We start from the raw sequence: 12925 nt of genomic DNA on the forward strand, positions 1-12925 counted from the left end.
GTTTCTCAAAAGGGAACGAGCAGTAAGTGAAATTAGTGGAGAAAAGCTTTAAAGAAAGTTTTTTCACAGATATGTAATGAAATTATGGCACTTAGTACCACAGGATGCTGTGGCAAGGATAGTATAAAAAGGGTTCAAAAAGGAATGAGCAAAGCAATGGCCATTTGCTAGCTGGTGGCTATTCAACAGGCTGGACTGGATGCTCAGAAGTTCTCAGGCGGTGGCTAGCCCTAAACCGTGACACGTGGGCCAAACGTCATCCCATATGGTTCCTGTCCCCTTTCCCTACGCCTGCAGGTTTGATCTTTGGTATGATTGCTGGTATCGCATTAAGTAAACTGTTAGAGCTCCGGAATTACAAATGACTCTGTTAAAGACGCAGCAAGTATGACTCAGTTGAAGTGGCTATGGCGATTAACCCTTTGAAATACTTAGTATTGCAAAGGAAGCTTTAGTTTTTAACCAGATTTTCTGGTAAAACAAATTCTTAAAAAAAAAAAAAAAATCCACTTTGGATACAAAATAACTCCTGAGAAATTCATCGCAGAAAACTCAGGTAATTAAGCATTTTAGGGTATAAAGCAGGTTTAAATCAGCCTTTATCATACTAGTAGAGAGGAAAAAAAGGTTGCCTAAAGGGACTAAGCACGTCTAGAGTATTTTTTCTTCTCACAACTTGCAACATGTGCTTGCTGCTGAAATGTTCGTGTTGCATTTTCTTCCGTGTTTTGCGCGCCGAGCAGTCTGCACCGTGCTCCCTCAGCCCGCTCCCGGCACGAGCCCTTCGGCACCAGCGCAGCTCTCCGGCGAGCCCCAGCCGACGTTCACAGCTCTGACTTGCCACCTTAGGGCTGATTTTAATTAATCAATTGATTTATTCATTTCGGTGGCGGCATGAGGAGGCAGGGATTCGCCTCCCCCGAAGGACCCTCGCGGGCGCAGCCTTTCGCTGTGGGAGGTTTTTCTGCGCTCGACGGAGAGGCGCCGACACGCAGCAGCCCGGCGCGCGGGGGGCGGGCGGCGCCCGGCACCGCCGCCGCTGCCGGCTGACTGCCCGCCCGGCACCGCCTCCGGCCGCAGAGCTGCCTCGCCTCGCCTCGCCGCCGGGCTTCACTGCGCCTCTCGCCTCGTAGGTAGCCGGAGCGAGCGCAGGAGGCGCCGCGGGACGACGCCATGAAGCGCTCGCTGCTGAGGCTCTGCCGCTCGCGGGAGAAGGCTGCCGCGTCCAGCTCCTACCAGGGGGTCGTGTGCGAAGCGGATGCCGCCTCCGTCGCCTCGCAGGACGTCTTCAAGGTGCGTGGGGAGGGGAGAAGAGGTGCAGGGGGCGTCCGTTGGGGGTTGTGTGAGTGTGTGGGCGGGGGGGGGGGGTCTCGCTGGGGCAAAGCGGGCAGAGGCGGTGGGGAGCGACAAGATGGCGGGCGCGGCGTCGTGCGGGCGAGGACGCCGGCGGGCACATGGCGGGCGGCGAGGGCGGGAGCGGGAGCCCGAGTCCGGTGGCCGTGAGGCGGGAGCTTAACAGAGACCTGGAGCCGCTCTCAGGAGAGAGGGACGCAGTGCCGCAACGTGCAAGTGCGAAATTGCTGCCGAAAAGGGTATATAACCTGTTCCTGTTTCCTCGGGGAACAGGACAAGGAATAATGTATCTGTAGAGGGACCATTCGAATGGACACCGAGAAAGCATTTTTAAAATAGGATTTTTTTTTTAACAGGAATAATTAAGTAATAGAAGAGTTTCAACCTATGACTGGGGTAGCTTTGGATATTTTTAAGAACAGACTAAACAAACACGCCGAAGTACAGCTTTAATGACCTCTTGAGGTGGTTTCCAGCCTTGTTTTCTGTGCCAGACATAGTTCTGAGGAGCCCTCTTCTGCGTAACACGGGTTATCACTTTGGTGTGAAATCTACAATTTATGGGACCATTCAGATAAAACACAAAGGAGCTGCTGTTGCTAAAAACAATAGCTTACTTTGCTTTTCCCGAAGTGAAAGCAAAGTGAAAAAAAAATGCACTGATAACACCTAACAGATTTCTTCTTTTACTGTTTTGCTAAGGAAATATTGCAGTATTTTCTAACATAGCTTTTTTTGTTGTTTTTGTTAGTAGAAGTTCTCATCATGCAGAGATTTTGGCCACAGTTCTTCTGATGTTGACAAAAAATCCCAATGCAATTAGTGGCAGAATCTGGTTTAAATCAATAGAAAGATTTAAAATTCATTACAATTAAAATCAAGTTAGAATGAAAGATGGGATAAACATACTGTGTGCCTGTATATAGGGCTGTATAATAAGGTTTTCTTAAATACCTTGGTGGTACGAAATGTGTAGATACTTGTGTACAGAATAGACCTCATTGTTACGACTATTGACTCATTAAATACCCTTTCAGCAATGATACCACCTCTCTTCGCTTCTTCTTACTGCACCTTTGAAGTGGATGTTACCACTTACTTAGCCCCAATCTTCTAAATATTTAAGCACATCTGTAATACCATTCACGTGAGTAATCTGAGGTTAGTGGGACTAACATAGGCCCACTATGTTGACTAACATTAAGTGTTTGAATGAGCAGCCCCATAAGTTACATTTGCTTAATGAAAACAAAAATCATAGATTTTTTTTTTTATGGCTTGGGGGACACTGGAGTCCAAAGTTTTCCTTTTTTGGCAGCTGAGGAGGGAAAAATGATTTGGAGGATTTCCTTTTTTTCTTGTGTTGGTTCCTTGCTACTTAGGGAAGGTTTGTGTCTTAGGGAAGGTTTAGTGTGGGGTTTGTTTTTTTTCTTCCTTGTTTTGTTAAATTCATTTTCTTTTTTGTTCTGTTTTGATCTTTTTAATTCCTGCTCATTCTATTGCAATCAATCTTTCCCTTCTCTTCATATAAAACTATGTTTTTTGAAATGCTCTAATAAGACTAGGAGAACTTCCTAGTGCAAGAATGAGAAGGGCTTCTGTAGTGGGCTACAGGCATATAGTGCAGCAGCAGAGGTGTATTAAGGTGTCAGAGGGCTGAGCGGTCAGAGGGTCTTTGTTGCATTACACTGTGGAGACACTGGGTTGTTTCAGGCTGAGGATTAGCCTATGGGATGCTCTTTATGTGCTGTAAATGAAAGGATTTGTTGGTTGCTCTGAACATCGTAGAACCCCAAGGGCTGAACTGGAAAGCATAGTATGTAGTACTAGTCTCTATACAAAGGTCTAGAAGAGGAAATTAAGATTATTCACTTTCCCTCTTCGCTGAATTCATTTGACTTGGCCATAACTGCAGACAGAATAAAAGTGTGATAAATCTGATTTTTTCTTTGGATTGCTTGTGGTGGAGGGAGGATCTTGATCTCACTGGAGAAGGCAAAATAAAGGATTTTAGATCATTTCCATTTGTGTTAGTTTTGTTCTGTTTTTTACCTGAGGGTGTGTGTGCCTTTACAATAAATTGAATCAATCTGAGTTTTACTGTTTGAACAGAATTTGTGTACTTCTATATGAAGCTGCACAGCTGAGAATTACTGAATGGTAAACTGCCAAGAGTAATGTATTACTAACATTTTGTCTATTAGGAAAATACAGAAGTGAGAATATTTGTATCCAAAATAGGTGATTTCAGATGGAAGTGCATGTAGGCTGCGGAGCTTCATTAAGAAGAATCGTTCTGGACTTACCAAAGTGGATGAACTAAACGCCACTCCGCTGCATCATGCTGCAGAAGGAGGTCAAATAGAATTAATGCAGATGATCATAGATGATTCTTCCTGTGAAGGTAACACATATTATTAAACTTATTCTGTTAAATAAAACAGTTCATAAAATCAAAGTATTTGTTACCTGACTGAAGCAGATTAGATGTGTTACCTACATTTATACAGTCCAATAATGCAAACTGTTACAGGTAGTTTGAACAGTACCTCAGGTATGGTTTGGGTCTCCCTTTTTATGTTAGTACTATTTTATTCTCTAATGCAGTGATACAACATTTTATTCTATTGAAGACTCAGATTTATAGTTTTCAAATATGAAAAGGAAGACTACAGAAGTAAAGTATATCTGACATTTTATCTTCCTTATATACATTATGTGTCTTTTGGTATGTTTAAAATACTGGAAACGTAAGTAAGAAGTAATATAGTTTTCCGTATTTGTCATCCAAGTATGTAAACATGTCTAACTTTCTAAGTCAATTCAATCTTAATACATAATTGAAATATTTCTTGTAGTAGATATGTTTTAATAGAATTCTTGGATAATCTATTAAAAAATATTAGTAATGCATTTGATGCAGTTGAAACATATTTACTGAGCTGTGGTCACATGTTTGGTGCTGCTGAAGGAGGAATACAAGTATAGAAGTAAATAAGACAAAGTACAAAGGTTCACAGAAGAAGGTACTGCTTTTTTGAAATTGTTATCATTTTACTCTTGTTTACTTAATAGCAGGGAAGAATAAATATGAGACTGATCATTTCCTAGGAAACTCAGGGAAGGAGTGGGAGAACATGGTATCTTGAGTGAATGAACACTCCCTGTAAAAGATGCTGTTTAATAGTTACTATTATCAATGAATATTTCTGACGCTGTGAAACTACCTGTGAACGTCAGTGATAGACTGCGGGCTACTGGACAAATATACAGTGGCTCTGAAGAGCTCATACTTTGCTGACCGGTGGCCAATATATTTTTAAGTTTTCTCAGACTGAAAAATATATTTTTTTCTTTTCAATTTACTTACTTATTAATTCTTCGGAGTATTTGTTGACGTTCATCTCCAATCTTGAAACTCAAATTATATAGAGACCAGACCAATTTTTTTTGTTAACATGTAGTAATTTACCTCTGTGGTGTTAAGTGAATCAAAAAATATCTAATCTTTAGTCATCTAATAATTTTTAACCAGTTATTTAGTATCTCTCTCTCTCGAATTACTCACATTCACTTGTTCAGTATGGCCTCTAAACCAATAGCTGCAAATTTGAAGATGAAGTGAAAGAGAAGAGACAAAGAAAGGAAAATCAAGGAAATCTGGAAAAAAAAGAAGTGCAAAATAATGAGTAAGAAGTATACAGGTGTTGTACCCCTCCTATCTGTCCACTATTAAAATTTGAGAAGATCTAAAAAAAAAGCTTTATTGATATTTCCTAACCTTCTTACTATATTTTAATATATTCATATCTCAATAGTATACTTTCTTTCAACAATATGATGTATTTAGCCCAATAAGTAATTTGATGTAGTAGTGTGTGTGACATGCAGCTTGACTGCATCAGGTAGGGTTTCTTCATTTTTCACTTTAAGCAATACAATCATGCAGAGCTAAACCTGCATTGAAAACATGTATTTTTTCAATATGTTCAGAACATTTGACAGCTTTGCTTTATGTTTATCTGTTTTTTTTCCCTCTCTCTCTTTTGAGCTAGTATTAAATGTGATGGATTCTTCTGGAAACACACCACTGCACTGGGCCACAAAGAAAAATCAGGTTGGAAGTGTTAGTTTACTTCTCAGTAGAGGAGCCAATCCAAATATTCTCAACTCCAATATGATGGCACCTTTGCATATGGCTGTTCAGTCTCTACATAATGAAATTGTTAAAGTAAGTCTAAAGTTCACATAAGTAAACATACCTGTTAAGTAGCTCAACAGCTGCATGCAGAACACGAGGAACTGTTTAAATACGCTGTGTCCTATCCTGGGTGTAGCTTTTCTTTAGCAAGTAGGATGTATAACATACGATGCTTATAGAGAGGTTTGTGTGTTCTCAGCTTAACAAATAAGAAGTAACGTACTGTTTACATATGATAGGTGTGCTATTGCAGTAGTCCTAATTATGTTTAACTGAGATTCCCTTTAATTTTGAAAATACAATGACTTTTTCAAAAGCTATTTTTAACAATAAAATTCCAAGTAGACATTGTGGCATTTTAAATATTTATCTTCTGAAAAATTTTATTGTCAATTGCATAGAGAGTTAGAGAACTATCAAAAATATTTGTGAAATCAGTAAGTTAGTTTATTTTAGTGGGTTTTAATCAGAAAGCACAGTTCTTAAAACCAACATTTTAATAGCTTTACTGCTTTGGTTTTGCCATTATTTGAATTCAGATTGCAAAAATATGTTCTGAATAAATTATTGCCAAAGTGTCTATTTTGAAACTTGTAAAATAAAAAAAAAAGCATTGAAATTTTAAAGTTTTCATCATCTAGCCAGGCATAATGTAAATATTTGCACTCCAGTTTAAGTAACTGTCTGGCATTTTAGTATTTGTAAAAATTCTTGAATTGAATTCACTAAGCTCATACAACCTTAAACATCATAACAGCTAATTTTTCATTTTAAATTTGTTTCTTTTTCTAGTACATCCAAACACAAGAAGGAAAAAGATATCTCTGTATTCAAAAATCAAAATTCTTTTAGAGACTGCCAGTACTTGGTCCTCACATCTCTTACAAAGTCTATATTTACTGTCAATTTAAATAATAAAATTGCAAAATTTGAAATAGGAGATTCTGAAAATGCTGTTGGTAATGAGTTCTGAATTTGGATTACTTTAGAGTTCTTTTGACAAAATATGTGCTCTCATTTCTTCCCTGCTATGTTGTTTATTATAGCTGACTAGCATGCTCTAGATGACCCTGCATGACGAAGGGGGATTGGGCTAGATGATCTCCAGAGATCCCTTCCAACCTTACTCATTCTATGAAAGCTAATTCTCCTTTGGTTTTCATTGTCAAATTGCCGAAGAGTGATTAAAACATGCCAGTTTCTTCACAAAAATTTATTGGGATAACTGAAACAGAATTAAATAAATAAATATCTAGATAGCGGCATAAATGTGTGGTAAAGTGTGGTTATTTCCCTAATCCTTTACTTCTCAAAATACACTGGAAGCAATTATAGAGATACTTGGCAACACTGGTAGCTCAGTGTTAGCTGTAAACACAGAGACTGGATTAGGAATACATAACTAAAAGGGTTCCTGTTTTCATAAAATCTAGTCTCCTCTGATCTCATGCGAGTGTCCACTAGATGCCTAGTTGAGAAGTCTACAACATTAACATTTTCCAGGAAATACAAAACACTACAATACATAACAAACAACGAAAATCCCTAACTGCAATCCACTACGGAAAAATTTTGTCCTAGTACTGAGGAATTTAAGACACCTTACAGTTAGCACAGGTTTTCCTAACGATCCAGCCTTCTGCCATAAATAAATATATTTTTCTTTGTCTGTTCTTGCCTGCATTTTTCCCCTGCATATTTCTATTCTTCCTCATTTTAAACCTTCTCTGCTTCGCGTTGTGTGGGCTGTTGGCATGTAACTATGTATGATAAACAACAGAAGTAATGGAATAGACTTTCGTTACTATGTTTGGCATGTGGTTGACTGAATGTTATTTTAAACATCTAGATTTTAGTCCAGCATAGCAGTACAGATGTTAATTTGGAAGGTGAAGCAGGGAACACACCTATAATTGTAGCATGTTACAAGGATAATCCTGAAGCACTGACACTCCTGGTACGTATAATTATTCATTGTCTTTTAATGTGACTCTTTATATCTTGATGAAGTGTTATTCTGTTCCTGTCTTCTGTTTTTGTTTAGTGGAGGAAGCTTACACAAAAAAAGGGCTTAATGCTTAAAGTGCATTACATTGGTTTGTGCATATGTGGGCTGCTTTTTATTTCATGAGGCAAATAAATGCCTGCAAATGAATGTTCAGTGGTCACCTTATAGTATCACTATCCATTAAAGGAGCATTTCTTAGGGAAAAATCACGATTTAAAGCTCAAAAAAGAACATTTTTTTTCTGAAATATGAAATGTTTTGTCTTCCTCTATGCAATTTATGCTTTCACTTAAATGCTTCCAAAGCAGCATGAAGAAAACTTGTTAATGATATGCTTAGGAACTGTTTGAAAAAACAATACCAGGAACTCTTAAATATATTTGGGGATTTCTGAGGTACATATATTTTGAGAAACATATTTTGCAAAAAATGAGATTTAATATTTTGTAATTTAGAAAACCATAGAAAAATCAACAGTACTTGAGTTCCCTTGTTTATTGGATTTACAGGTCTTATCTGCATTGTGAAAAAAGGTGTTTATAATTCAAGTGATTATTTCAAGGTTATTAATAAACTTCAATTTTTAGAGAGCAAATGTAAGTGTATGTCAGGAGCAAATTAATTTTGAAGGTCATCGGGACATGGAAACACACATATACACACCAGGAGATGTTTGAGTATAAACTTCTCAATGCGCATGCAATTTTTTTAAAAAGGAGACAGTGGAGACTATCTGTGACAATATGTTCATGAGTCAGAATTTTCTGTATTACATTGAGCCATATCTAAGCATTATTTTTCAGATTGAAAATGGAGGGAAAATATGTAAACCAAACAAAACAGGATGTATGCCTATCCATGCAGCTGCATTTTCAGGTGCAAAAACATGTATGGAAATTCTCTTAAAAAAAGGTAAATAATTGTTCCAAATCCATTGATGAAATTTATTATGTATTGTAACATTGCCAATTTACTGTTTTACCTCTCAGAGAACTGTACAAGAAAGCACTTACACGTGTGATAGCCCTTGGGGGTAACTGCACTAACTTATGGAAGTTCAAAGTTAATCGTTTGAGTCACTTTCACAGGATTGCATAAACAACTTAACTGGTTTCCTAAATGTGTACCCATCCATTTTTTAATGATAAGTGTGAAATGTTCTTATATTGAGGGGGGAAATATTATTCCTAAATTAATATATCTGATTTTTAAAACCTTGATATTTTACGTTACCTCATTCTCACTTAAAATTTTACATTTTCTTAGGTGAAGAATTAGGTCACTCTGCTAAAACTCACATCAATTTTACCAATAATGGGAAGTGCAGTCCCCTCCATTTGGCAGTTCAAAGTGGAGACTTGGAAATGATTAAAATGTGCATTGAATTTGGAGCCCAAATTGATCTAAAACAGGTAAAATGGGCAACGAAGTAAAACATAATTTTGATAAAACATAGATTTCCCTTAAACCCCACATGGTAGGGAAATGATAAATATTTATAATCACTGCTCATTTTCTCTTCTAATGAGAAAAATGGAGTAGCGTATGGAAATGTGCCCAATTCAAAACAGACGAAATGGCAAGTTTATTTAAACAAGCTCCTTAGGATGTTGAGGGTGTGAAAAGCTTGCATGGGTTCAAAAAGCAATTGGGAAAATACATGAAAGAAAAATCCATGTATATCTTCTAAGTACAAAGACATGCTCTGTTGCTCAGGTAGACCTCATAAAGAGGTAGAGTCATAAAGAAATGGAGGCTGAGAGAGCAATACGGAGAAGTATTGCTGTGCGCTCACTTTGCTCACAAACTGCTATGCACCTGCTATCATTCGTTGTTAGAAATGGGATATGAAGATGGCTAGACTTGTGGTGTGACCCTTTCTCACAATTTTTGTTTATTCTCAGTGTCTCCCTCTTCTGTACAGTATCTTTTTTGTATGCAAAGAAGGAATTTGTGATACTTCTGTTCATTTTGATCTAAGGGCCTTTTCCCAGCTTCATGATGAATAAATGTTCTGAAAATATCTCAGCTATTAATCAAATTTTTTGCAAGGGTGAAGTCAACTCATGAGAGAAGGATAAGCATGGTGTAGTCCTATTTTATTCGCTCAATACTTTGAATACACAGCATTTAAATGAGATTTTTGCTGACAGTTCTAGGAAGATGGCTGACAATTTTGAGAATGCTTATGACATTGTGAAAAAGCCTGTTCCAGTGCATTCAGTGAAACTTTTATGAAATAGACAAGGATAAAATCCTTCAGACTTGTATCAAAGCTTAGTTTGCCCCATCTAACTAAATGACATTGTTCTGGAAAATCTTACTCCAATCATTTATTGTTTAATAATTCTATGGTCGCTTATTTTAGTTTATAGTAGTTTAATAATGTATTTCACGAAGTTTTTATCAAAACTACAGAAAATGGTTCTTAAGACATCAGTCTAGCAGTCAGAAATATCAAAAATAGCGCATTTTGTGTATGTGAGAGGTATTCATTTCTACTAGTCTGCTTACGGCTTTCTGCAGTTCTGCTTTGCTTCACCTTTTGGGTGTTGTGTGTGGTTGCTTCTTAATTCAACTATAAAAAAATTTTTACAACTGTTATATCTTAAGGGGGTGGCATAGAATAATAAAAAACTTTGTATTGACCCTTAAAAATATCTCTCTAGTCTTTCCTAGTCTTTAAATCTCTTTGGAGTTTTACTTCTTTAGTTAAAGGCTAAAACTTGCATAGGAATTTAGGCAACTAGAAATCCTGGGCTAGATAACTATCATATTGAATAGGTTGGGGCTTAGACTGAGTTCAAATGTTGTTTTATTGTCGCATGCACAGAATGAAAAATGCACAGCGCTACATTTTGCTGCCACTCAAGGAGCAACTGAGATCGTAAAGTTAATGATGTCATCCTATGCTGGTGAGGAATCTATTATTGATGCTGTAGATGGGAATAAGGAAACATTGCTTCACAGGTAGGAGTCTATTTCCTTATAAGTTGTAAGCGAGGATATTCCTAAATAGTCTTAGTGTCTTAACAGCATCCAGTTATATAGTTGATTTTAGACACATATGAAGGAGACAATAATTTGGTCAAAATGTTAAAAGATTTTGTGCTGAGATAAATGGATCATATCATTTTGATTTTTATCTCAGAACCGTGCTTAGGAATCAGACAGTTTGTACTGAAAATTTAATCCAGTAAAGAATCCAGGTTCTGCATCTGTTAACAGCTTTGGAAGCTGTGGAACAAATAGACATTAAACTTTGTCTCATGGGGCTTATTCTCCAGCAAATCAAAGGAAAAAATATCAACAGTAATCTCATATTTTTTTTCTTCCAAAAATATAATCCAATACCTGATCAGATATGGATCGGTTCACTATGGCTGCAAAGTTGCAAATGGCTGTTTTTATGTGTGTAGCAGCCTTTTAGACTTTCAAGATTTATTGAAATCAGAGTGCAAAGCTGGGGAAGAGTTTTTTCCTAGTCTTCTGTAAGAGAAAGGCATTTAGTTAAATGTGCTGACTGCCAACTTTATGGAAGATAGTTTGTCTCACCATCTATAAATTTTTTCAAGAAAGATGCATCTCACTGTATTTAAATAGAGGGTAGTAATTTTACATTTTTATTCTACAAGGAGTTTAATAGTATGAAATAAATGGTAGAAAGTTGGAGGCAGTAGGCATGCTTGTTCTTTGGATGGTGGGTATAAAGTGGAATAATTTGTAGATAAATGAAGAAGTTTGGAGTGTTGTAAAGTTAAGATAAAGGTTGGATGCATTTGGAATGTTACCGTGATAAAACACTACTGAAGACAAAGTGGTGACAGAACACCAAAGAAAATTGTGCAGACACATTGCAGCCTTACTGCTTACTAGATAGCTGGCCGTTGTAACTGTGGAAACGATTTTCCTGGGAAAAGGTTCTGGACAGTAATGATTGATAGTCTTGTGCTCCCTGTGTCTGTGAAACAAAAAAAAAGTAGTATCAAGAATTTTCAGAAAGTCATTTGAATCTCTCAGAATGTAATTAAACTGAAGAGGAACTTTAACTTAGGGGGAGCAGTGAAAGAGCATATAGGCTGGACATGATTCAGTCGTGTTCCTGCTGTCATATTTCCATCTGAATATTTTATAAAATGCTTTTGCTCTCTGACAGCTTGGAATCTTTTGGGGTGTGTGAGAAGCATTTAGTATTTATGCCTGACTGGAAAGATCTACTATAGATAATAGAGGTGTCTCTACCCATTTGGAACCATGGCATTATTATTAAAGACTGACTTTTGAGTAATTACTTCTAACTACAGCATAAGCTGTGTTATTATTCCTGTCACACTAAGGGAATTGTTATCTTTGAGATACAGTATAACCTTGGAACTGTTCTTCTGTGTTGCTTATTGCGTACTTCATTATTAAAACTTGAGAGAGTAGATACTTGAGTAAAAATACTTAGTAGAGGTCTAACTTTTTTATAACATTAGAATGTCTGTATTAATTGTGCAATAATTCCTGCTTTGATTTTTTTTCTATAATACATAATTCAATATATTACTGTAGGATAAAACTTGAGAATTTTTCATGTGTGTAGATAGCTTTAAAGTATTTTTGGTAAATTAATAAGTGTCACCAACATTTATATCAGGTGGTGTATGTTTTTCTTTTTTCTTATTTTCTGGAGTAGAATTTCCTGTCACAGTCTGATACACATTTAGCTGAGTTATTGCAATGTTAGCCCTTGCTCTAGGAAAGTGTATAGTAAGCTAGTGGTGGTTTTTTTGATGATTGGCTTAATTAAATTGATTTGAAGCTCTGGGTCTGCATGGAACAAATTGAGTATGAAGCTTGTGGTATTCTGTACTGACCTTGTGTGGTACAGCAAAAAATCTGGCATATAAAATGAATAGTTCTGTTAAAAATTGATGTTAAAATGCCTGTTGACTTGACCAGTCAGGTCTTTGTTTCCCACACAGAATTTTCAATGTATTAATTGAATGAACATTGTTCAAAAAAAAATCTGTAACAGAAATGGAAACAATAATTTATTAAAAAGAACTATGTAGTAAGATATCTCACTTTCTTTCTGTTTCATCTCTTTCTTTTTTATTAAAAAAGATACTTATTTGAAGATACTACAAAATGCAGCAATTGGAAAAAAATATTACCCTTTACTTTGAAACTTCGTTGTCCATTCTAATGTTACTATATTTTTGCATTTTTCCCCACAGGACAGCATTGTTTGATCATTATGAACTGGCAGAGTATTTGATTTCAATGGTAAATATTTAATCAAGCAACATGTTTATAGAGATTATTGCTATCTGTTCCTACAGGTCTGCATAGAGAAATTTGTAAAGGAGAATGTTTTC

At 36.6% G+C, this 12925-nt stretch overlaps 1 protein-coding gene across 1 annotated transcript in view; it reads left to right on the forward strand.

The window, feature by feature from the left end:
• The first annotated feature begins 1173 nt into the window (after positions 1-1173).
• TRPA1 (transient receptor potential cation channel subfamily A member 1) overlaps positions 1174-12925 on the forward strand; it is a 36725-nt gene continuing 24973 nt past the window's right edge. Inside the window, exons 1-8 of the mRNA XM_062568183.1 lie at positions 1174-1293; positions 3595-3757; positions 5409-5584; positions 7404-7511; positions 8366-8474; positions 8829-8974; positions 10396-10532; positions 12785-12833. Of these exons, the coding sequence (XP_062424167.1) occupies positions 1174-1293; positions 3595-3757; positions 5409-5584; positions 7404-7511; positions 8366-8474; positions 8829-8974; positions 10396-10532; positions 12785-12833 (1008 nt within the window). The remainder of the gene's footprint in view (positions 1294-3594; positions 3758-5408; positions 5585-7403; positions 7512-8365; positions 8475-8828; positions 8975-10395; positions 10533-12784; positions 12834-12925) is intronic.

Source organism: Rhea pennata, chromosome 2, assembly GCF_028389875.1.
Source record: "Rhea pennata isolate bPtePen1 chromosome 2, bPtePen1.pri, whole genome shotgun sequence".
In the NCBI taxonomy this organism is placed as follows: Eukaryota; Metazoa; Chordata; class Aves; order Rheiformes; family Rheidae; genus Rhea; species Rhea pennata.